General features: G+C 45.4%; 1 protein-coding gene across 2 annotated transcripts in view; it reads left to right on the top strand.

Annotated features, from left to right (window-relative positions):
• Positions 1-26,981, top strand: part of LOC141052640 (TGF-beta receptor type-1-like) — a 184,007-nt gene that overhangs the window by 107,411 nt on the left and 49,615 nt on the right. For both annotated transcript variants that reach the window (XM_073549861.1, XM_073549860.1), the window contains 3 exons: positions 2,954-3,184; positions 4,719-4,886; positions 10,492-10,648. In XM_073549861.1, coding sequence (XP_073405962.1) covers positions 2,954-3,184; positions 4,719-4,886; positions 10,492-10,648 — 556 coding nt within the window. The remainder of the gene's footprint in view (positions 1-2,953; positions 3,185-4,718; positions 4,887-10,491; positions 10,649-26,981) is intronic.

A 26,981-nucleotide genomic window follows, 5' to 3' on the forward strand; every position in this document is an offset into this window, starting at 1 on the left:
AGTCATCAATAATCCTCCTGCAGCCACGTCCAGGGAGGTTGGCTACAGTCCAATGGAGCTTAAATTTCTGAATAATATGTGCAATTGTAGTCACAGGAACATGAAGCTGATTGGAGATGGTCTTATAACGTTTACCTTTAACATGTTTGTCTATAATTTTCTTATCTCCTGAGACAACTCTTTCCTTCGCTTCCTCTGGTCCATGTTGAGTGTGATACATACCATGTCACCAAACAGCACAGGGAGTATCTGTAGCCCTCTACACAGGCCCACTCACTGATTACAAGATTGTAGACACCTGTGATGCTAATTAGTTGACACACCTTGATTTAACAAGCTCCTTTGTCACATTATTTTCAGGGGTACCATCATTTCTGTCCAGACCTATTTCATGAGGGTTTTTTTTTTTTTTTTTTTTTTTAATTCTGTGGAAGCATGATTGAAAAGCAATGTCTGTGTCATGGTCCAGTCCGGAGTTTATCTTCTGCTGTTTTCACTCCGGACTGGTCATGCGGGGGTTAATCTCAGCCTCGTTCTGGAGCTAGCTGGGCTATTTCAATCCCTCACAGCCTGCTGACCAGTGTTAGTGATAGCTCAAGCTTGCAGTTTAGAGCCGCTGACCCTTGTACCCTGGTGATCCTCCTGCCTTGGACTGATATTCACGTGTATGACCCGGACTGATTTCTGACCCCGTCTCTTGGTATTCCTTTCTGCTGTTACGTTCCCTCTCTGGCATCTGACTCCCTGGCTTGTACCCCGACCACGTATTTCGTCTCACGTTTTGGACCCTGTGCTCATGTTCTGGCTTTCTGACTCTCGGCTTTGGTATTTTGACTACGTGTATTGCTGCTCCTTCTGGTACGTCTGCTCCTGTTAGTTTCTGACTCGGTTCGTCTGACTATTCTCTCTCGTTACCTGTGGCACCTGTGCTGTTGCTCAGGGTTGCTGCTCTTAGTGTATAACCTCTCTTCCCTCACCAGCTCCCCCTGGTGGAGGTTTCACTACAGTCTGACTTTCATTTGTTCATTTTCATAGATTTTTTATTTATTATTACTTTTGCCAGATTCAAGTTATTTCTGTGACCATTGTGAGTTTTTCTGTCATTAAACGAGGGGTAGAAACAATTTTGACCACGTGTGTATGTTCTCTCCCTAAATTCCCAATTCCTAGATGAGGCCAATTTGTACAATTCTGACTACTGTCACTTTATGAGGTTATACCTCTGGAATTCTTCAACGGATTCCAACGGAGATTTTTTCGTGACATATTGCACTTCATGTTAGTGGTAAAATTTTTGATATGACTTGCATTTACTTATGTAAAAAAAATGGAAATTTAACAAAAATGTTGACAATCTTGCAATTTTCAAACTTTTCATTTTTGTGCCTTTAAATCAAAGAGTCGTGTCACACAAAATAGTTAATAAATAACATTTTGACCGTCTACTTTACATCAGCATAATTTTGGAACCTTATTTTTTTTCTCATTTTTTCCAAAAAACTTGCAAGACTTTTTTTTTTTTTTTTTTTAGTGACCACCTCACATTTGACTTTGGGCAGTCAATATGACAGAAAATACCCAAAAGTGACACCATTCTAATAACTGCACCCCTCAAGATGCGCAAAACCACATTCAAGAAGTTTATTAACCCTTCAGGGGTTTTTCACGAGAACTAAAGCAATGTGGAAGGAAAAAATTAACATAACATAACTTTTTTCAAGAAAAATTTACTTTAGACCCAAACATTATTTTTACAAGGGTATCAGGAGAAAATGGACCACAAAATTTGTTGTGCAATTGTACGCCGATACCCCGTATCGCCTGATGTTCCTAAACAGTAGAAACCACCCAATTTTAACTCCAAGCCCAGCACACCCTAACCCCAGCACCCAGATAAAATTACAATTTTTATTTTTATCTAAGGGGGGTGACAAAGGGGTTTTGGTTTAAAATTTCCTATTGTTACCGGGTACCGGCACGTGCCCACCATTTTCTTCCAGGAGGATGACAAGGAGGGCAGTGAGACAGAGTAGAAGGGTCTTGGGATGGAGGTGTGTGACCACCAGGTGAGGAGGTTGGAGCACATAGTCTGGCAACAGTAGCGTGACTATGCGCCCAAACCTCCTCACCTGGTCACCACATGGATAAGCCTAAGGTCCCCAACATTATCCCTTATTTCTGCCGCTGTGCACTGGTACATGAGACAGTCAAGATGTATAGAGTGGTTTAAAAAAGACCTTCATTGGTCGAAATGTCACAAACAACGCATAAGCTATATTTTTTTGTCACCTTGCACTGTTTTGGCGGTGTTATTTTTCTTTCCAATTATTAAAGAATATTCTTGCAAAGCATAATATTGAGTGCAGCTTATTTAACTCTTTATCTACTGTATTGGTTCAGCCTGCACCACGTTCTGACTGTGTGCACATCCTTCACCTGTATTGAAGATCCTGTCCCAAGGCAGTTCTTTACCGACCACTGTAAGTGGATGGCCACTGTTACTGGGTGATCCTGTGACAATTTTTTGGCCTGAGGTCACAATGGAGACCATTGTCATGACACGTTTGCAATCACGTTGTGCTGATCAGAGCGGCAATGGAGTCCCCTCCTTCTACTAGCAGATTGATGACTCTGTCGCTATTGACAGTAGCATCAGAAGATTTAAACGCTCGTGATTGGCAATTAGCACCAATTGTGGGCGTTACTGCAGAGTGTCTGATTTCTCAGCCTCTCCATGTGAGCTGGAATGATTGTCATGATGTACATGTACGGCTGTTTGTGGCAACACATTTCCCGCTGCACCATACATATATGGCACGTGTTGTGAAGTGGTTAAGAAATTCTGTGCTCAAAACTTTGGATTCTTTCTGGATAGTTATGCCAGAATAACGGACAGCCCTAAGTTTGTTTCAAAAGCTGGTTTGTAATGTGACATTGATTTTTGTAATGCCAGGTCTCCCATTACTTGTGCAAAGAACTATTGCCCGAACAATCGTTTTGCAAGAAAGCATTGGAAAAGGTCGCTTTGGAGAAGTATGGCGTGGAAAGTGGAGAGGTGAAGAAGTAGCAGTGAAAATTTTTTCCTCAAGAGAAGAGCGCTCATGGTTCCGAGAGGCCGAAATCTACCAAACTGTGATGCTACGTCATGAAAATATCCTTGGCTTTATTGCGGCAGACAACAAAGGTCTGTAAACTTTAGTTTCTTCTACATATAATAAGGGATAGCTGAAAGGCAAACAAGTGTTTAAAGAGGCTTAGTTTGAACAGTCATTCCGTGCTGACAAAGTCCTACTGTTTGGTGTTTCACTGCGGAACCTATCATTTAAATACAACTTGCCACTTGTTTTATGACCCTCTATCTCCAACCTGCCCCCTTACTCGATTGACAACTGTGGCGTCATATAGCCAAAGAAGGGTGGAGATAGAGGGAATCGAAGCAGGTGGGAAGGTGTATATAAATTATTGGCCCCGCCGTGAAGCATTGAGCGCCTGTACTTGGTTTCAACCTTAAAAAAGTTGCCCTCTACTTGGACAACGATTCTCCTACCCCTTGCTTGGCACCCTATAATATAATAAAGCATATACTCTCCTCCCGTGCCGATGCAGTTTTGGTGGTGTCGGCACTCTTTCCCTGGGGCTCTCTTGCGGTGTGGTGATGGCGCTTAATCAGCACTGGTGTCTGTCTCCGCCTTCGGACGTTTTGAGCATGAAGAGGTAGTTAAAGATCAGCTGTAGCCCGGACTTCCTCTTTACGCTGAAAACGTCCAAAGGTGGAGACAGTGACATCAGCGCTGATTTGGTGTTGGCATCACGTGTCACAACACCGCACGACAGCCCTGGGGATAGCAACTGCCAATACCACAGGAATGGCGCCAGCACGGCAGTTGAATATAAGCGTTATGTTATTGGGGCCAAATGTTTTAATCAAGAAGTGGTTGTCCTGGTAGTGGACAATTCCTTTAATTTTATTCTCAGTCCCTTTAAGCTGTCTATTGCGTCCACATATTGTGTTTCCATAGGTGATACTTACATTCCTCCCGATAGACAAGTGAAAAGGTAAACCTCCTTAACACTTACTCGCCTCTCCGCTGTCTCTTTATTCTTTTCACACTCTGATATATGCTATCACTATTTATTATTTATTCATACATTCATATTTCCCAGAGAATAAAGACTACCCAATGCTGATCTCCCCTCGTTAAACATTAGGTTGTTACCCAATCCAGTGCCTATCTCTGTGTTTGGACCTCTAAAATATAATGTGTATTGGAGGCCTTTGGACTACAGGGTACTCTGATTTGCAGCAATGGTTAGCAGTCAATCAGTGATGGCTGGTGTACTAGGCAGAGTGCACCTGAATCTGGCTGAGCTAAGTGCACCTGCGTACCTCCGATGATGAAGAAGCGAAGTTCCCTGTGCTCGCAGCGCTGGAGACCATACAGTTTGGACCAGTAGTGTACCCTTGCCACTGAGCCCAGATTTCAATTGATTTGGTGTGCTTTTGCTCAGCAACATAAGACATCTCATTTAAAAAAAAAAAAAAAAAAAAAATTAAAAATCCATTGCAAACCATTATTTTAAATCAGTAAATTTTGGTTTGTTCTAAGGAGCAACATTTCTGGTTACTACAAAAAAAGGTCTTGGAGGCTATGTATTCACATCAGAATAATGTTTTAACATGTAAAGACTGCTTCTTGATTCTGAATTTGTTTTTACAGATAATGGAACATGGACTCAACTTTGGCTTGTGTCAGATTATCACGAGCATGGCTCGCTTTTTGATTATTTAAACAGGTATACAGTAACTGTGGAAGGAATGCTAAAGCTCTCGTTATCTACAGCAAGCGGCTTGGCTCATCTTCACATGGAAATAGTTGGGACACAAGGTATGGCTAGACAAAAGACCTTGTAAAGGATGCCTAAGTAATAAGAAACATGTATTGCAGTCTTTGTGTGGATTATTCTTTATTAAATGTTTAACCCCTTAGTGACAGAGCTAAAGATCTGTCAAAGCCAAATACCAGGAAGTATCAAAAACAAAGCAGCTTTATTTAAAGCATGATATACCAGAAATAAATAAAAACCGGCAAAGATGAGGGAAAAAAATGTAAAAAACGAAGGTAACCTAATTTACTTAATATGTGCAAAAATGGTGGAGAACATTTCCAACATCAAAAGCTCATCATGGGAACATAGTCTTCAAAATTGCACCCCTCAAAGTGTTCAAAACTGCTGTCAGAACGTTTAGTGCTTCACTAGAATTAATACAAAGAAAAATGAAAACATTTTTTCCTCTAAATTGTTTTTGGCTCCAAATTTATGTTTTTCACAAGGCATAATATAGCGAAAATGCACCTCACAATTTCTCCCAAACGTGCGTTGAGGTAGCCCCTTCCAAGGAGAGCTAATTTCTGCTGAGATAGTTTATATCTCCATTCTTTCATTACTGGTTCACATTAGAATTAAATAAAATAAATCGGAGGCAAGAAAATACACACAGCCAGTGTCTGTCCGTGTACAATTCTTGTCTGGTTCTCAGAAGCCCAGTCACAAGTCTTTGTTACAACTACAGAGATAAGAAAGTGGGAATGGCTTCTTACATTACACTACCTAAGACAGAAGATGTTTAATTTGGGAAAAACAAAATCGTAAATTAAGGATTCTGTCAAATTATTTTCAAACCAGTTCTACCCAGATTACTATACTTTCAGAGACGTGGGACTGTTTAACACAGACACCTCTACATCAGAGAGAACACCCTGTGTTATTGCTTTTATGAATAACACTTATAAGGCTAATACTAAAATACAGAATTGGCAAAGCTATATAGGTAGATGTATTTGTCCAAAATAATAATCAAAGCAAAGTATAAATATTTACCATAACATGTGGCACAATCCCATATGTTGTTGGAAACTACTGTTTGAGACACGGTAGGGCTCGAAAGTTGGCTGTATTTGGAATAGATTCCCATTTGCTGAGCCCCCTGAGGTACTAAATGACATAAGACCTCCCCATAACTGACTGGTTTGAAATTTAGTTTCTATAATGCACTTATCTAGAGGAGTAGTAAGTGTTATGATACCAACAAGTTTAATGCAACACAGGTTAAGTAAAGAATAAAATTTTGCATTTTATTTTCCACATTCTAGGCCACTTTTTTATTCATTATTTTTGTGTATTCTGAGAAAAGAACATCACATTTTCTTTGCATTGATTGTATTCCGAAATCTTCATTTAGCAAGGCCCAAATATGATCACTGGACACACAGCTGTGCCTTAAGTGGGAATACCTTGTGGTTTTCAGAAGAATTGATTCAATCCCAGGCCCCACAATAAGCTTACAAAGGTATCTGAGCAGTAAAATCCTTCCAGGAATTAATACTTCTAAATGAAGTCTTGGCCCTAAAAATGCATTTTCTAGATACATAACTTCTGTCTTGTTAACATAGCAGTTAGCAGTTTTTGGACTTTGTTATGGTAATATTTAAACTGTCCTCTCTTTTCAAGTATGGAGACAAAGGTCTCCAACTGTGTGGCAAACCTGAGTTTGTTCCCAAGATGAAAGAACATTAGATAATTTCTGTAAAGCACTGTGGAATTAATGGCGCTTTGTAAGTGCGTAAAATAAATAGTACGACTGTCACGCCCGTAGCACTATAAGTAATATAAATTGGAAGAAAGTCTTTGTAACAAGACAGAAAAATATTTAGGATTGAGAGTCCTCAGTGGTTGAAACCTTTTAATGGCTAACTGAAAAGATGGTAACACATTGCAAGCTTTCAAGACTACTCAGGTCTCTTCATCAGGCATAGAAAATAACACAACATCTGTATTAGTCTACAACTCTGACAAAAATTAAGAGATCGCTTCCAAATGTTCATTTTTTCTGATTTTTCTCTGTATAGGTATATTTTTGAGTAAAATGTAAATTGTTCTTTTAGTCTATAATTCCCCCACCAATTTAAAGTTTGTATATGTTTTTTTGTAAATACCTCTTGTTGTCCTCCCTGCCTGTGAGTGATGCTATCGCTGACAGCTCACTCGGCATCAGATGAAGCGGGCTGCAGCCGCCACTGATGTCACGTCAAGTACCAGAAAGCCTTGCATCACCTGGGCGTGACCCAGCTGCGCGCATCCCTCTTGAGTGACTGGGCTGTGGGTGGTGTTTCACTGCGCGTCATAGCCCAGTATCCAGCGCACGCTTGCCACTAATGAAAACAGATAAGAGAGGGAAAGCGCGCTCTGGAAACAGGGCTGTGACATGCAATGAAACTCCACCCACAGCCTAGTCACTCAGGAGAGGTACGCGTAACTGGGTCACGCCCGGGTGAAGCAAGGAATTCTGGTACTTGATGTGACATCAGCAGATGTCAGTGGTGTCACGTGATGCTGAGTGAGCGGTGGGGAATTATCAAATATAGGGGCCAACCTCTTTCTTTTTTTTTTTTTTTTTTTTTTTTTAATGCACACACTGCTTTTTGGAGATGGTATTGGTTGTTCTGCATGTCTGTGGACATCCTCGGACTACACGGCTCCCTCATTTGCCATAGAATTAAAATAAAGACACTAAACAACAATTTTCTCCTGGATTTGGACAAAAGAGAGTGCTCCTTTTTGTCTTTTTGTAACAGGACAAAGCTTTTTGTAGGCAGCAAAATAAATAAGGTAGCTTTATACACCAGGCCCTTGTTATCCACTTCATCTAGCCCATCTCCCAATAGTGTTAGTCTGTTCCACATACTGGTTTCTGCTTTTCCCTATTAGCCTCCTTTTCCTATCACAATGGAGTCCATAGCCGCTCATTCGGCATGCATCTTTACGGTCATTCCACCTTGCTGCAAGAAGTTGCTCACTTGCAAGTGCAAATGATGCCCCCTTCTCCAAATATCTGGACCCTAACTGTGATGGCGTATTTAAAATGCCTCCGGACTCCTAATCATTATTTCCTAAGCCGTCGGACCCACTGTTAGATCTTTGGCGTTGTATGTTCCCAAGCAAGCATCATATCACTGACCTCTCCAGTTGATCTATACTCTGCAATTCTCTAAATATACCGTAAATAATTAATAGTGCAAAGCCTATTGTATTTAGAAATTACCTTGTTTTCTATAGTTATCACCTGTGCATTACAGGGGTTGGCCTGTCAGAACTGAAAAGCCTGCAGTCCCTCTGTGTGACTGCAGATTTATTAATGCCCAGCGCACGCACTGTGCTCGGTGGGATTTCGCTGGTTTCAGACGTGGGACCAGTGGATATGTATAAGTTATGCCTACCACCATCCAGTGGGCATGGACTCGCTCACCATACACTTGTATTGAGCAAGACTTTGCCCTCTAGTCGGTCGCCCACCGACCGTTCACGTCGCTAGACGGGAAAAAAAAAAAATCATAAATCTGTTGCAAAAAAAGTGTGTGACTGTAACGTTTCCAATTTTCCGGATATGGGGCTTGGTGACGGCTTATTTTTTGTGCCTCAAGCTGACGTTTTTATTGATACCATGTTGGGGTAGATACAATGTTTTGATCTCCTCTTATTGCATTTTATTGCAATGTTACTGCAGCCAAAGGAAAAAAAAAGTTTCTGGTGTTTAGATTTTTTCTCGTTACTCTGTTTACCAATCAAATTTAATTTATTTATTTTATATTTTGCTTGAACTTTTCCGAACTCAGCGATACCTAATGTGTTTTGTTTTTTTTTAAATTGCTTTATTTTTACTGGGACATAAGCGGAATGATTTCAACTTTTTTATATTTTATTTTTTCATGTTTTTAAACTTTTTTCCTTTTTTTTTTTTAACTTTACTTTAGTCCCTCATGAGACCTGCGAATGTCAGAACACTTGCAGTATTCATAGCCGTGCATTAGCACTGTTGGGTACAGTGAAAATCAGTCTCTTGTGAATGCCAGCTGAATGCTGACTCTCACAGGAGAATCGTCATGACACAGTCTTTAGCAGACCCCATGCTGTCATGGCACCATGCAATCACGTCACTGGGGCACCGATAGGCGCATAGAATAACGTGTCCCTCTGCCAGCATGCATTAAATTCCACTGTGAAACAGCTGGGGGCGGAGCAAGGCTCCAACGCTGCTAATAGAGGCAGATGATTGCTGAGTAATTGAACCATCTTCAGCCGGAAAAGATGTGAGCTCGACTTGTGAGCCTGCATCAAGCCGTGGACACAACATATGACGTAACTATGTCAGGAAGGGGTTAAAATCAAGCTGATCTATATAAATGTTTTTCTCTTGTCTGTCTGAAACTTATTTATTTAGACAAATATTTATATATCACACAAGTGCCCAGGCTTTTACTTTTTCATTATCATGTACTATGAAAAATACTATGTTACTAAATTGTCCATAGCTTAAACAAAGGTCAGAATACCCTCTCAAATGCCAAAATAATAAAAAAAAAAGTAAAGTGTGCTACAGAGTGCTACAGCACTATGAAAATGTCAATTTCTGGGTGACAGTGAAAATTTTACTTTAGCTACCATAACCAACAATTTAACATTTTCCGCGAGCTAAGCTGCGGGTATTCTACTAGTATCTAATAAACAGTAGTTTGGTTTGTGTCTGGCATTGGGCCCATCTTTCTCTGTAACTGAAAATCCCAAAAGTCTTGATGTTTGGGAGAAACCGTATTAGAAATCAAGGGGGAGAGCACTGATAGGGCATCACAATATGACTGGCAGGGTGAATAATTTATGGCTGTATCGTTCTGAGGGGTGGCCTGCTCGCCTTCAGATGTCGTGTAGAGAAATAAGCAGATTACCTTTGGAGGTAGCCGCTGCCTAGTCTCATAAGGAGAATATAGACACAAGCATATTAGAAAGCAGTGAATCTTGCTAAACCATGGGACTGCAATTGGATGCGCTGCTGTAGATGTGGTAGGTATCTTGTATGGACTTTTATTGGCCATTTCATCCACACACTGACACCCTTCAGAAGGATCTTCCATTAGCAGCAGCTCAGCCAACTTTTGAAATTTAGTCCTGTAACACTTCACCACATGCAACATGTCTCATGTGTGGCAACCCCCATAGAAAAAGTCACGATCCCAAATAATGGCAACATTTCCATTCCGTTCTTAAGGCCATGTGCACACGCTGCGGATTCTGCTGCGGATTTGGCCCTGCGGATCCGCAGCAGTTTCTGCTGCGTTGTACAGTACCATTATCTATGAAAAACAAAAAACGCTGTGCACGTGCTGCGGATTTGCTGCGTGTTGAAATACGCAGCATGTCAATTTTTTGTGCGGATTCCACAGCGGTTTCACACCTGCTCCATTGTAGAGGTGTGAAACCGCAGGCTAATCCGCAGGTCTTTTGACCTGCGGATTTTGCAAAATTCGCGCAGACAAATCCGCAGACCAATCCGCAGCGTGTGCACATAGCCTTAGACAGCGGGTATGCAATCTCATTGGCTGGCAAATGTCACTTTTGGATGTATACATTTTAATTTAATGTTTTATTTTCAATTATTAGGGAAACCAGCTATTGCACACAGAGACCTTAAATCAAAAAATATACTGGTTAAGAAAAATGGAACTTGCTGCATTGCAGATCTTGGATTAGCTGTGCGGCATGATTCCGCTACAGATACAATTGACATCGCACCAAATCATAGAGTTGGAACAAAAAGGTATGTTTGCTAAGAAAATGTCCTTGATAAAACATAATGCTGATGGTTGTATTGATTGCAGTCATGGTTTTTCAAAATAAACCGTACAGTAAATCTGCTGAAATAAAAGCTTCATGTGGAAATACATCTTTATAAGTTGTCCTGAGCGTATGCTCGAAGAGTTTAAAGGTGGTTTCTTGTTTGAAGTGGTATTTGTGTAAACCACAGTACAATATGTCGTCATTAACCCGAATGCTATTGCTCCCTGCACAGTGAGGGTCTGTCAGCACCCTGAGACAGGGAAATGACCAAAAGACATTTTGGTTTTTTTTCTTACTTGGGTCACTGGTATTGCAATCACAGATATGAATTCCCCCAAACTATTGCTTAAAGGGGTATTGCCATCTCCAAGATCCTATTACAATATGCAGTAGGTGTGGAAGTAGTAGCAAACATATCATCAAATACCTTCAATTAGAAATGTAGTATAGTTCTTCTGATTCTCTAGGTCCTTTCATGTGCAGGACCTTCAGTATCCATGGCTACGACCACTGATACAGTGTTAGCTAGTTGCTAGTGGCCGTAACCTAAGGTCCTGCAATGCCTGCACATGGTGAAAGGTATAGTGAATTGGAAAAACTATATTACATTTCTAATTTGAGGTACAGTGCCTACAAGTAGTATTCAACCCCCTGCAGATTTAGCAGGTTTGATAAGATGCAAATAAGTTAGAGCCTTCAAACTTCACACAAGAGCAGGATTTATTAACAGATGCATAAATCTTACAAACCAAAAAGTTATGTTGCTCAGTTAAATTTTAATAAATTTTAAACATACAAGTGTGGGTCAATTATTATTCAACCCCTAGGTTTAATATTTTGTGGAATAACCCTTGTTTGCAATTACAGCTAATAATCGTCTTTTATAAGACCTGATCAGGCCGGCACAGGTCTCTGGAGTTATCTTGGCCCACTCCTCCATGCAGATCTTCTCCAAGTTATCTAGGTTCTTTGGGTGTCTCATGTGGACTTTAATCTTGAGCTCCTTCCACAAGTTTTCAATTGGGTTAAGGTCAGGAGACTGACTAGGCCACTCCAACACCTTGATTTTTTGCCTCTTGAACCAGGCCTTGGTTTTCTTAGCTGTGTGCTTTGGGTCGTTGTCTTGTTGGAAGATGAAATGACGACCCATCTTAAGATCCTTGATGGAGGAGCGGAGGTTCTTGGCCAAAACCTCCAGGTAGGCCGTGCTATCCATCTTCCCATGGATGCGGACCAGATGGCCAGGCCCCTTGGCTGAGAAACAGCCCCACAGCATGATGATGCTGCCACCACCATGCTTGACTGTAGGGATGGTATTCTTGGGGTCGTATGCAGTGCCATCCAGTCTCCAAACGTCACGTGTGTAGTTGGCACCAAAGATCTCGATCTTGGTCTCATCAGACCAGAGAACCTTGAACCAGTCTGTCTCAGAGTCCTCCAAGTGATCATGAGCAAACTGTAGACGAGCCTTGACATGACGCTTTGAAAGTAAAGGTACCTTACGGGCTCGTCTGGAACGGAGACCATTGCGGTGGAGTACGTTATTTATGGTATTGACTGAAACCAATGTCCCCACTGCCATGAGATCTTCCCGGAGCTCCTTCCTTGTTGTCCTTGGGTTAGCCTTGACTCTTCGGACAAGCCTGGCCTCGGCACGGGAGGAAACTTTCAAAGGCTGTCCAGGCCGTGGAAGGCTAACAGTAGTTCCATAAGCCTTCCACTTCCGGATGATGCTCCCAACAGTGGAGACAGGTAGGCCCAACTCCTTGGAAAGGGTTTTGTACCCCTTGCCAGCCTTGTGACCCTCCACGATCTTGTCTCTGATGGCCTTGGAATGCTCCTTTTGTCTTTCCCATGTTGACCATGTATGAGTGCTGTTCACAAGTTTGGGGAGGGTCTTAAATAGTCAGAAAAGGCTGGAAAAAGAGATAATTAATCCAAACATGTGAAGCTCATTGTTCTTTGTGCCTGAAATACTTCTTAATACTTTAGGGGAACCAAACAGAATTCTGGTGGTTTGAGGGGTTGAAGAATAATAAATGACCCTCTGAATAAACTTTTCACAATTTAAAAAAAAAATTAAACAAAGAAATAACATTCTTTTTTGCTGCAGTGCATTTCACACTTCCAGGCTGATCTACAGTCCAAATGTCACAATGCCAAGTTAATTCCGAATGTGTAAACCTGCTAAATCTGCAGGGGGTTGAATACTACTTGTAGGTACTGTATATTGTTGTTGTTGTTGTTATTATTGTTATTACTACATAGTGGAATAGGATTTTTGTAGAATTTTGTAGCGGGAATACCCTTTTGAGACCAAAATGATTTCTCCAGACTGGCTAATCCCATTTAAGTAATTCCATTTAATAGCCACACTTTTCCAGATGGTCTTGTATGCGGTGCTTAAAGAGAACCTGTCAGCAGGATTTTGCTCTGTAAACTACAGGCACTATCAGGTTGGCGCTGTTACACTGATTAAAATGATAAGTTTTTCAGTTAAGGAGATTCTCGTGCTTCGGGGAGGCCTGTGGGGTGGGGCGGTCTTTATGTGGTGCACTGCTTACATATTCATTTGTATGGGCTTATGACAGGTCACTGATCCTTCAGTGTATTGCCTCCTATTTTACATATTGCATATACTATGCAGTGTTTTAGAAAAAATAACTTTACGTTGAGCAAAATAGCGCCTGTGCACTACCATGTAAAGCACTATGCCTATAATATTACCAGATTAAAAAAAGAAAAACCTAATCAAAATGGCGGGGGCACATGCGCAGTAGCATCTGTCACGTTCTGCTAGATGTTACTGTGCAAGCGCTGCCGGCGCGATTTTGCTAGAGAAAAAAAATTGTCTGCAGTAAAATGGCAGCGCTTGCGTAGTGGAATCTATCAGAACGTGATAGATGCTACTGCGCAAGCGCCGGCACCATTTTGATGAAGGTAATTTTTTTTTTTTTTTTTTTACTTTTTAATATTATAAACCTATTGCTTTACATGCTAGTGTGCAGCTGACAGCACAATTTTGCTCAATGTAAATGTATTTTTTCTAAACACACCATAGTAATGCAGTATGTAAAATAGGGGGCAGGTCAGTGAATGATCAGTGACCGGTCATAAGCCATACAGATGAATATGTAAGCAGAGAACCACATAAAGATCTCCCCCACAATCCGCCCCAGAGCACAAGCATATCATTAACTGAAAAACCTACGTACAGATTAATCAACAACCACAAGACAGATTTCATCAACCAAGGTATCATTTTAATCAGTATAACGGCGCCAACCTGACACTGTAGGTTACTGTGCACAGTCCTGCTGACAGGTTAGGTTTAAGAAATTACACGTAAATACAATATGGTAAGTGTAAATGTAAAAAAAAAAAGTAAAGTCATTGTTAGGGAAGAACCTTAACAACCCCTTTAACAGAAAATATCAAACATGTACAGTACAGACAAAAAGTTTGGACACACCTCATTCAAAGAGTTTTCTTTATTTTCATGACTATGAAAATTGTAGATTCACTCTGAAGGCATCAAAACTATGAATTACACATGTGGAATTATATAATTAACAAAAAAGTGTGAAACAACTGAAAATGTCATATTCTAGGTTCTTTAAAGTAGCCACCTTTTGCTTTGATTACTGCTTTGCACACTCTTGGCATTCTCTTGATGAGCTTCAAGAGGTAGTCACCGGAAATGGTTTTCACTTCACAGGTGTGCCCTGTCAGGTTTAATAAGTGGAATTTCTTGCCTTATAATTAGGGATGGGACCATCAGTTGTGTTGTGTAGAAGTCTGGTGGATTCACAGCTGATAGCCTAACAGTCTATTCAGTAGGACTATGTGCACACGGTGCGGATTCTGCTGAGGATCCGCAGCATTTCAGGCTCTGCGCGTCCGCATCAGATTTAGGTGCGTTGTACAGTACCATTGTTTTCAATGGTAAACTGAAAAACGCTGTGCACATGCTGTGGATTTTTCTGCGTGGATTTGCTGCGGGTTCAAATCCGCAGCACGTCATTTCTTTGTGCGGATTCCGCTGCGGTTTCACACCTTCGCCATTGTAGAAGTGTGAAACCGCAGGGCTAAACCGCAGGTCTTTTGACCTGTGGATTTTTCCAAATCCGCGCGGAAAAATCCGCAGGACCTAAATCTACGTGTGAACATAGCCTTAGACTGTCATCCGTATGGTAGGATCATGTGACTTGACACAGTCGGCGATCAGTTACTTGGTGCAGTTAGTCCTTTTGTCTTTGACTCCTGCACGCATGCCCACAATAAGGCAATGCATTTGCACAGAACAGAGGGTGGAGCCTGGACTTCCTAACTCCTATCCATAAGCTCATGTTTGTTCACGACATTTAAGTAGGTCACTTGCTTCAGTGTTATGAATGGGTCACCGAGGAGGAGAGCGCAATAGGCTATGCCACCAGAACACCAGAGAGGTTGGTCACTCAGCGGATTGCAGACCCCTGATCTTAACACAACTAGCAGTAGCCGTGGAGCGTTCCTACGTTGCCCTAGACGACTCGTCACAGCCAGAGGGCTAACTAAGCCTAAAGACAGGTGAAATCTAAACTGCCCCAGAGCAGATCCCCAAAGGAATAGACAGCCCCCAAACATATATTGTCGGTGAGAAGAGATGAAGCACAAACACAGACAGAAAATAGACTGAGCAAATGATGGGGCCCACACTAACTAGATAGGACAGAAATGGCACTGTCTGCAATCACGCAAAAACCCTAATAATTCCAACACGACTGATGTACAAAAATACTGAGGTTTCAACAACATCGCCCCCACTATATCAGCACTCAGGTGTGAACTGGTGGCTAGCAACAGGCTAATACAGCAGGGGACTGAGCAAACAAACACAAGATACAGAAATACAGGGCAGGAGCCAGCAGCCCCAGGGGGAGCAAGCTTACCCCTGACAGCAAGGCAAAAACAGATGCAAAGGGTTTAGCAAATGACACTTAGCTGAAAAAATGAAGGATCAGGCAGCAGACAGAAATCCTCAGTAAGCAAAGAAAGGAGTATCACCAGCAGTCACTGAGAGAAGTCTGCTCGCTTATGTAGTCCCAGTCACTACCACCACTCCTCCAATTATCTTCTGCAGCTGTTGGGTTAACATCATGTTGACCAGCACCACTACCAGCAGTATCCACCAGAGGGAGCCTTGCCTCAAAAGTCGGATCAAGAGAGCTCACAACACTTCAGTCCTCTGTTGCGCTGGCTTCCCTGTATTGTTTTTTGTTGTCGTCGTATATTGGTGCCCAGGTTCTCCCTCCCTGGCCAGGCACCTGCTGGTATTCACAGCCGCCCCATCGCTCTTTCGCTTCCTTGTGCCCCTCCTCTGCCCTATTTCTGGTTTGGGTCATTTAGTGTGGGTGAGGGGGGGCATTCCTTTGTGTGGCGACATTTTTTGGTGAGTCAAGAGTTTTTCCTGAGCCCTGTTGGCCTCCTCCTTTTTCTCCTTCGTCTTATTGGGGGACACAGAGACTGTGGGTGTGTGCTTCTGCCGTCTGGAGGCTGACACTAAGTATACAAAAAAAGAGTTAGCTCCTCCTCCGCCGCATACACCCTCGCCCCCAGACCGTGCGTAACTCAGTTTTTTGCTTAGTGTCTGATGGAGGCACACGCAGTCTGGAGCTCCAGACTAGGTTTTTTTTTTTTTTTTCCTTTCTTTGAAGATAAGACAGGGGCGACGGATCCTATAGAGAGGGTCCGATCTCCCCAAATCACCAACGGGCGACCACGTGTGAGTAGTCCTCCACGTGTTTTCTCTCCCGCACCGAGGGACACATCTGGGACTTTTCCCCAGACAACCATTTTTCTTTTTTATTTTGTAAAGAGGGGCAACGCATCCTGATGAGAGGATTCGATTTCCCCATGAGCTACAACGGGCGAGCACGTGTGAGCGATGGGCGATCCCCAACGGACTCCACGTTTTGTTCCTCTCCTGCAACGCGGGATTTCAGGTTGGCCCCTTCCACCCCTAGGTAGTGACACCAGGGGTGCAGTTGGAGGCGCAGGTGAGCCAGGGGATCGAAGCATCCACCCCCAGTAGCCTCCCCCTCCCCGCCCAGGGATGGGGTTGAGAGCACCCCAAGAGAGCCCCCCCGGCGGCAGGCTCACCTTTGTTTGTAGGGTCACCCCCCGGAACGGGACCCTCCAGAAGGCGCCGCGGGGCTGTCTGTTCCCCCGCCCGACGGGGTTACTTTTTCTCACGGGGCCCGACTCTCTCCCCGGTGGAACCCGGTGCGAGTAGTGCCACATGCGGCAGCAGACGCTCTGCGGCCAGAAGTCCCGCCGGCGGCCGCGGTCCCCGCGGTATGGGGAGATCCGCGAGGCCTGCCCGCGCGAGGCCCGCCGCTTCCGGTGGGGGCCGGAAGCCCCGCCCACTGACTTCCGGCGGCACGGGGAGCGCGGCGGGCGCGCACAGTGACCGGAGGCTCCCGCCCCCCTCCCCCTCCTCGCATTTCCTCGCCGGAGTGCGGTCGGAAGCCCCGCCGCCTCTCTCCAAAGTGCACCGCAGTGCCCCCGGCGAGTAACGGCACGTGAAGCAGCTCGTCCACGTCTCAGGGTTTTCGCTGCCTCCAGAGCACCCCGTGGAAGAGGGGGGACGTTACCGGTGGGTGAGTGCAACCCCGTTTCGAGTGCCGCACTGGTTGTCAAGGAAGGGGTTACCCTCCTCCTCCTACCCTACCCTACAATATGTCTGGCAAAGGGAAAGCTCACTCTTTCCTATACGCTGTTTGCGTTTCCTGTGGGGTCAGGCTGCCTAAGGCGCAGCCGGGTAAATTTTGCGAAGCCTGTGAGTCGGAGCGAGCCCAGGAGCCCCCCATTGTTGCAGAGCCCAGGGGTCAGGACCCCCCAGAATGGGCAGTGTCTTTATCGCATTCTATGACGTCCCTTACGAAGGCAATTGAGTCCCTTCGGGGCCCGGGCAGGGTCAAGGATGGTGGTCTGCCAGCGGAAGACAGCTCGTCCACGTCTCAGGACCCTTCGTCCGTTAGGGGCCGCTCCAGCACCAGACAAGCTCATGGTAAGAGAGCTCGTTCTCCGTCGGCCGGGCCCTCTGGGGAGTCGGCGGCGATTTTTAGGGCATCTCGTTCCCTGTCGCCAAGCTCAGGAAGCGATCAGGACGAGGGCGAGGAGGAGGAGGAGGAAGCCTGGAATCCAGAAAGCCTGGGATACCAGGACTCGGTGGACAGCCTCATTGAGGCGGTCAACCAGACTTTAGAGATCGAGGATGATGTGTCCACGGCCTCAGGTCACAAGGTCTCCTTCAAGAAAACCAGGCGTCCGCATAGAAGGTTTGCCACACATCCGGAGTTCGAGGAGCTAGTCCAGAAACATAGGGAACACCCGGATAAGCGCTTTGCAATGCAAAAGGCGCTGCAAGCAAAGTATCCGTTCCCTCCTGAACTCCATAAAGGGTGGGTGGAGTCGCCAGTAGTGGACCCACCGGTGTCACGTTTAGCATCAAGATCGCTATTGTCGATACCCAGCGGTTCTTCTATTAAGGACCCAACTGATCGCCTCATAGAGGGGCTTGCCCGCTCAGTGTATGAGGCAGCAGGGTCGGCTCTGGCCCCCTCCTTTGCGGCTACCTGGGTGGCTAAGGCCATGGTTTCATGGGCAGACACTCTGCATAGGGCCCTCCAAGACAGGGATCTGCCCGCGGAAATCTTGGAGGTGACAAATCAGATATCAGGAGCGAGTGATTATCTCGTCGGCGCCGCTCTGGATGCGGCCGAGTGTTCTGCTGTGGCAGCAGCAAATGCGATCGCCGTAAGGCGAGCATTATGGCTGAGATTATGGAAAGCGGATTCTATCTCTAAAAAATCCTTGACCTCATTGCCTTTTCAAGGCAATCGATTGTTCGGTGAAAAGCTTGATAAGCTTATCTCAGAAGCCACAGGGGGGAAGAGTAGTTTTCTACCGCAGCAGAAGAGTTGGCCGGCATTCAGGCAGACGCAGAGGCGTTTTCGGCCCTTTCGTAGCTCCTGGAGGTGGACTTCGGCCAGGGCATCCACCTCCGCAAATGATGGTCAGATTAGAGAAAGGCAAGTTTCTTACAGGGCCAATCCGCTGGGTAGAGGCCGGGGCCGTTTGCCCAGAGCGAGGGGGGCCAGATCACAAAAGCCTCCAGCAAAATGACTCGAGGCACTTCGTACCTACGGATGACAGAGTGGGCGGACGCCTACTAAGGTTCAGCCACGTTTGGGTCGCAGTGGCACGCGACGCTTGGGTGGCAGAACTGATATCGTCCGGGTACAAGATAGAGTTTGTCGGACTCCCGCCACGGCGTTTCTTCCGTTCCCGGCTCTCCGGAACAGAATCGCAGGCGGAAGGTCTGTTGCAGGCTATAATGACGCTACAGCGCAACGGGGTCATTGTCCCAGTGCCGAAAAGCGAAGAGACGCAAGGTTTTTACTCCAACCTGTTTTCAGTCCCCAAAAAGGACGGGACAGTAAGGCCAGTACTGGATTTAAAGATCCTGAACAAGTTTATCAGGGTCAGGCGATTCCGGATGGAATCCCTCCGTTCGGTCATTTCAGCCATGGATCCAGGGGAATTCCTGGCCTCGATCGATGTGCAGGATGCATATCTACACATCCCGATTTTTCCTCCACACCAGAGGTTCCTGCGTTTTGCGATCGGAGGGCGACATTTCCAATTTGTTGCTCTGCCCTTCGGTCTGGCCACTGCCCCCAGAGTCTTTACAAAGATAATGGCGGTGGTTATGGCCATCCTGCATGCTCGGGGCATAACGGTACTACCCTACCTGGACGACCTTTTGGTAAAGGGGCCGTCGTTTCAGGCGTGCCAGGAGAATGTCGGTATCACTCTGGATACCCTGGCCCGCCTAGGTTGGCTGATCAATCGGAACAAGTCGTCCTTGGTTCCGGCTCAGAGAATCGTATTTCTAGGCATGGTTTTCGACACCTCCCAGGGGCTGGTGATCCTCCCTCAGGACAAGGCGCAAAGGATCAAACAGGGGGTACGGAACCTTCTTCAGCCGGGCTCCAGATCCATCCGGTACGGCATGAGTGTGTTGGGCAGAATGGTGGCGGCGATGGAGGCAATCCCGTTTGCCCAGTTCCATCTCCGTCCGCTTCAACATGCGCTCTTGTCAGCATGGGACCGAAGGCTGCTTTCCCTCAATCATCGGTGCAGTTTGTCTCCACCGGTCCGACGGTCACTCCAGTGGTGGTCTCGCGACTCGTCTTTGGTTCAGGGGAAACCCTTTCCCCCGGAACAGTGGTTGGTGGTGACGACCGATGCAAGCCTGCAGGGTTGGGGAGCAGTTTTCCAGAGTCACACAGCCCAGGGGCGGTGGTCCTTTCGGGAGGTAATTCTCCCGATCAACATTCTGGAGATACGGGCAATACGATTGGCCCTGCAACATTTTCAGCGTTGGCTGACAAACCGGCCGGTGCGTGTTCAGTCGGACAATGCTACAGCGGTAGCGTATGTGAACCATCAGGGGGGCACGCGCAGCCAGGCAGCCATGCGCGAGGTCGGGCTGGTACTGCGTTGGGCCGAGAAAAACCACGTGGTAATTTCAGCGGTGCACATTCCGGGAATCGAAAACTGGGCGGCGGATTTTCTCAGCCGACAGGGGGTCGCGGCAGGGGAGTGGTCCCTGCACCCCGAGGTTTTTCAACAGATCTGCCAACGGTGGGGGACACCAGACGTGGACCTTATGGCATCCAGAGAGAACGCCAAGATTCAAAGATTCGTCGCTCGATCCCTCGACCCGCAGGCAATCGCAGCAGACGCTCTGGTGCTTCCGTGGAGCCAGTTTCGGCTCCCGTACTTGTTCCCCCCGCTACCTCTGCTTCCAAGAGTCATCAGAAAGATAAGGAGAGAGAAGGTTCCAGCAATTCTGCTGGCCCCAGACTGGCCTCGGCGGGCCTGGTATGCAGATCTGGTTCAACTAGTGGTGGACGTACCCTGGCGTCTCCCAGATCGGCCGGACTTACTGTCCCAGGGGCCGATCTGCCATCCGAACTTAGGGGCCCTGTGTTTGACGGCGTGGCCATTGAATCTTGGCTGTTAACACAGGCAGGATTCAGGCGCGATGTGGTGGCCACGATGGTGAGTGCCCGAAAGCCTTCCTCGGCGAAGGTAGATCATCGGACTTGGGAAGTGTTTTTCCGTTGGTGTAGGGATCGCGGAGTGGCTCCTCTGGTTTTTTCGATCCCCAACGTACTGGCTTTTCTGCAGGCAGGGCTGGACGCGGGATTGGCTCCGAGTTCGCTCAGAACGCAAGTCTCGGCCCTGTCGGTGCTTTTCCAACGAAAGGTCGCTTCGGTCTGGCAGGTTAGGACGTTTATGCAAGGGGTCGCACATTTAGTACCCCCCTATAAGGCACCGATGGAATCATGGGACCTGAACTTAGTGCTCAGGGCCCTTCAGGAACCTCCCTTCGAACCGTTACAAGTCGTCTCCTTACCTTACCTGTCCAGGAAGGTCGTTTTTCTGGTAGCGATAACATCTATTAGGCGGGTTTCGGAACTGGCGGCTTTATCTTGTAAACCGCCGTTCCTGACTTTTTATAAGGATAAAGTAGTTTTAAGGCCAGCTCCCCCCTTCTTGCCGAAGGTTGTCTCTGCATTCCATATCAACGAAGACATTGTCTTACCCTCGTTTTGCCCGGCACCGGTGCATAGGGTAGAAAAGGCATTGCACACCCTGGATCTGGTAAGAGCCCTTAGGAGATATGTGACAAGGACAGCGCCATTCCGCCAGACAGACTCTCTATTCGTGATTCCAGAAGGGCGGCGGAAGGGACTCGCTGCGTCCAGAGCGACTTTGGCCAGATGGGTTCGTCTGACAGTCCAAGAATCATATCAAATCAGTGGCACGCCGGTTCCGGCAGGGATCAGGGCACACTCGGCTCGAGCAGTGGGTGCCTCATGGGCACTGCGACACCAGGCTTCAGCGGAACAGGTGTGCAAAGCAGCTACCTGGTCCAGTTTGCATACGTTTGTCAAACATTATAACGTACATACCCAGGCATCCTCGGATGCAAGCCTGGGAAGAAAGATTCTCCAGGCAGCAGTTGCGCACCTCTAATCAGGGGCGCAAAATAGCATGGATTGGGTGAGCTAAGATCCCGCCCAGGGACTGCTTTAGAACGTCCCACAGTCTCTGTGTCCCCCAATGAGACGAAGGAGAAACATGGATTTTTGTGAGTACTCACCGTAAAATCCTTTTCTCCGAGACGCTCATTGGGGGACACAGCACCCACCCTATTAGCCAGTTGGCATCTGTTTATTTTGAATTATACAAATCCTTATGTAAGGATCAGGGTGGTCCCTTTTTCAGACGTATAATTTCTTGCCTGAGTTTAAGACGCGTTCTCCTACTGCTTAGGCACTAAACTGAGTTACGCCCGGTCTGGGGGCGAGGGTGTATGCGGCGGAGGAGGAGCTAACTCTTTTTTTGTATACTTAGTGTCAGCCTCCAGACGGCAGAAGCACACACCCACAGTCTCTGTGTCCCCCAATGAGCGTCTCGGAGAAAAGGATTTTACGGTGAGTACTCACAAAAATCCATGTTTTCCATCACTACCTACTAGTCGGAAAATGTACGCAGTGCATTTGTAATATTTAATTGAAACACACCGAACCGGTCTCAGACTCCTTAGTTGAAGATGGCACGTAACTAATCTTGAAAGGTCTCTGACCACTTCCCAGGGTAAATGACACTTCATAGGTGAGTCAGCCAAGCCAACTGCATACTGCATTGGAATTATTCTGACCTTTATTTTTCTCAGCAGGTCAGCACAACAAGTGAGGCCAGGTGCCTCGTAGGGCTGAGCATGCACACAATACAGATGGCACTCGGACAACTATCCGGGTGAGTTAGCATCTAGCATGTACCGCTTGGTAGATCAGTTTCCACACAACACTTTTGTGAATTGTAACTTCGTGCTAGGTGAGTCAGTCCAGCTAACTCTGCCCCCTCAGTAGGTTGTATTTCTGGTTTTCGACAGGTCTATGACCTCACCCTAGGTTATTCAGACCTATCGACAGACTTCCATTTTGCTAAAGCACAAGACTTCTATGTGCTTCCTTAACTTACAGCCCGGATCTCCATCTCTGGAAGAAACCTGTTAGCTCTTTGTAAACTTCAAGCAGTAAAGGTAGCCCTACTCTAGCTTTTTGGGCATTTTGGAGAATGATTGTTCTCTTTTGATTGATTTCAACCTTTAGCAGACATGTGGTCCTTCTTTTTCCTGAGGTTGAAGTTCTTATAACTTCAAAATGCGTAGAATAAAGCCACAATTAAACCACATATTCACTGATGTCTCCCAAATCATTCAGCAGCGCAGAGAATTTCCACTAAACATTTCTTCTGGATAAGAACCTTTAGTAAGACCATTTACTCTAATCCTAGAGGCAGGGGGGTTAACTGCCTCATTCAGCTAATCGTTTTTGGTTTGCAGTTCGGAATTCTGGTGGTTCATACTTGTATAGGCTTCTTCGGCCAGTCGGAGTTATTTGTTAATGGTGTTCTACATCGGAATTAACACATCCTGAGCCCTAGAGTCGAATCACCCCTTATCCCCTTGACAGTTCGACTCTGCCAGCACGTTAAAAACCATTTTCTGGGAGTACTCCAGATTTTCTGCCCTTGTGGAGTCATTGTCAGTGATTAGGGCATTACATTTAGATGTATTGAGTGGCTATAGATACAGCAAAAAGGCAATGGTATTTACCATCCAAGGTTGCAAAGTAAAATGGACAAACAAAATGCAGCAGTCCACCCATACTAAAGGGGTGAACGTAGGTGAAATTGCTGATGAAACAACCACGCTCAACCAACCAATTCATGGAGGGGAATGATTGCCTAGTAATAGAATTGCACACAGATGAAGCTTGCAATAGGGCGCTAATCACACATGTATAGCACAGTGCCCAGCTAACAGCCTATTACATTCCCCTACTGTTAGAGTTTTAGGCAGCCCGTCTAATTAATCAGTGCATTGCAGACGTGCAAGCCACTGGTTTACCCTGTAAAGATAAAATGGGCAGAAACAATATTATCTTAGGAGATATTGGTTAATATTTTGGCCAAAATACACTAGCTCTCTACTCACGTCAAGGGTCCTCACTTTCTAGAGACTACAGTTAAATACAAAGCAACAGCTAAATTAATAAAATTTTCGCATTGAATGACTATTGTAGCTTGCCTTTGAAGCAGCTAGTTCATCACTTCTGCTGTCTGTCTCTCCCTTTATCCTAGTTTTTTTTTTTTTTTTTATCCTGCAGTCTTTGATGGCTGATCTTAGAGAGCCATCAGCCAGCTATGCTTTGTTGTTCCCATTATTAAACAGTGTGTCTCCTACACTGTTGCGTATGAAGTGAGTGGCAGGGCTGCCCAAAATTTGGACGCACCCCAATACTCTTTTGAAGAGACATACAGGAGGGCCTCCTGAAAACAATGTTCCCATTATTAGGATGTGGCTCTCCCATAGTGTTTGCCTATGCAGTGAATGCAAGGGCTGCCAAAAATTTGGAGGCACTCTAATGCCAATTAAAAGAGAAATGGAGGAGGCCCTCATAAAAAAAGGTCCCATTAGAAAGGAGCGGGTCTCCTTTTCTTGTAATGCCCATGCGCTAAGTGTATGGGCTGACAAACATGTACCCCTGGGGGGTATACATGAACATACTGTAAACAATTTTTTTTTACGGGCATCATAAACAACCTTTAAAAAAATTATGTGGGTGTAGCATCATGGACCACGGTCACCTTGATGATATGGTGGTGGAGGATGAGGAGAAGGAGGAGGACAACAGCAAATAGCCAAAATCAGTAAGCGTATACCCATGTGTGGGTGTGAAGAGATGCATGGGAATAGACCTCCCAAAAAAGACACTGGGTTTGAGTTTGTTACGCTGCTATCATTTGGTGGTGTTGAGAAGTCTGGCCCAATCCAGCCCTTGTTCATTTTTATAAGAGTCAGCCTGTCAGCATTTTCTGTTGACGGGCGGATGTGCCGATCAGTTATAATTCCACCAGCGGCACCCACTCTGACAAAACGCTAGTGGCAGGGCAGGCCAGGAACTCCAAGGCGTAGAGAGCCGGTTCATGCCACGTGTCCATCTTGGGTACCCAATAATTATAAGGCACAGAGGAATCACAGAGGACATTGGTACAGTCAGCAAGGTACTCCCTCAGCATCATCCCAAACTTTGCACTCCTTGTAAGAGTGCCCCGCGCCTCAGGGCCTGTGCGATGGGAGGGTCTGAGATTACTCTCCCAGAACTTTGACAGTGTTCCTCTGCCTCTGCTGGATTGGAGTTGGCTCTCTCACCTGTACTCCTTGGTTGTCCAATAAACTGTGACTTCTGCTGCCAGCTTTTTCAGAAGGGAATTTTTTTTAATAATTCTGCAACAAGGGCCTTCTTGTACTGCTCCATTTAGGTAGACCTGTCCACCTCCGGAATAACAGAGAGTTCTACCTGTAGCGTGGGTCTAGAAGTGTCACCAACCAGTAATGATTGTCACCCAAAATTTTGAGAACGCTAGGGTCACGAGAAAGGCAGCATATAATTAACTCAGCCATGTGTGCCAGACTGCTAACAGGCAAGACTTCCATGTCCTGACCACGAGGACGACTGACCGTGCTCTCTTCCTCCTCCCTGTCCTGACGCCATCCACGCTGAACAGACAGTATGACAGTTGTGCTTGTAGGATGGTCTATAGCGCATGAAACTAGCTCCTGTTACTAACATCTGCTTTTATTGAGTTGGCAATCATGCACATGCACTTTATTTTTAGATAAATCAACTCAATAATTGTTATACATAAAAATCTATGCACTATTTACAGCCATAATGACAAAAATGTCATTATTATTGTTATTATTATTTTAGATTATATCAGTATACACTGATAATTGTGCATATTGATATTTGTTGAAGATCATTCATCTCCCATATTATTATATTCACTTTTGTTATCAGTGCATATATATCTTACTCTATCAGCCATTGTTTGCTTGCCCCTTGTCCTCTGCACACCTTTTCATGTTTTTGATGTTTTTAACATGTATATTTTTTTTAGGATTAAATTCTTTTTGTAAAAATATTTTTGTTTGTATTTATTTATATATTTGTTATCATTGTCATTTCTGTCTTCTTTTTGTGATACAATAAATATATAACTCTCCCAACACTGCCTGATTCCGGAGGTGACTGTGACGAGGAAGGCGGTGCCAGGTCTGATATAGACCTGATGGTGCTGTGCGGCCAGCCAATCACTGTAGTGCCACAACCAACATGGCTGCGGGATTACATTGTGTGGCAGACAATCCCTGCATGTTCATTGGCTCTCTAAAGAGTTTCAAACATGTAAGGCGGGGACCCAATTTCCTGCCGAGCAACCCCCGGAAATACTCGGCGAGCTACGAGCAGCTCGAGCATTGAGATGCTCAGGCGAGTACCGAGTAGTGGCGAGCATGCTCGCTCATCACTACTTATCATATGTTCGTAGCCGAATGGGTCATTTTGATATGCTGTGGAAGATGTCTGACCGCCACTATGGCTTCCATTGTTCTCAGAGTTTGATCTGCCAATGTGACCGGGGCGTTCCTGCCAGGGTACGGCATTCTCCCCCTGTGGGGTAGAAGCCTCCTCTGTTTTACATCTCCAGGTGTCTGTTCTTCTGTTCAATAGAGCTGTTAATTAGTCTTCTAACCACACCTTTGTGGCGTTCTTACCTTTGCGTCTAGGGATGCAAGTTTTAATACCTTCCTCTGTACTGTATAAGTTTTCCCACACTCATGGACCGTTTTGGAAGGTCTCCTGGTTCCTATGTCCAACAATGAAGCGACTGAGAGAGTTTTAGTACTCGCCATGAAATGTCTTTCTCATAAACTTCACTGCAGAACACAGCACCCTCCTTGTTTGTGGGAGAGAGTCTTGGTGTTTCGCTTCCTTCTGCTTTTGCAATAATTAGATAACTGGGTGTCTGCCGCCCAGGTGTAGCCGGGCAGCGAGGAGTCTTCTTTTTTTCTAAGAAGCGTTCTTATGCTGCCACCTGGAGGCTGACACAATTAACCCAAGGTTTCTGTGTTTCCCAATGTAGGCTACAAGAAAAATGTTTTGAGTACCAAAAATCTTTATTTACTTCAAATTTTTGAGCAATTGAAATGACATCTTTTAAGTGATTTGAAATTGCAAGTGTTTGTAAAGCAAACAACTTTGCAGATTTATCTCTTAAGAATGGAGGGATTTTAATACTTGTGTGAAATGCCCATTGCCTATGTTTCAGGACACTGCAGT

This window comes from Dendrobates tinctorius, unplaced genomic scaffold (assembly GCF_039654945.1).
Source record: "Dendrobates tinctorius isolate UK_male_01 unplaced genomic scaffold, ASM3965494v1 ptg000162l, whole genome shotgun sequence".
Classification (NCBI taxonomy): domain Eukaryota; kingdom Metazoa; phylum Chordata; class Amphibia; order Anura; family Dendrobatidae; genus Dendrobates; species Dendrobates tinctorius.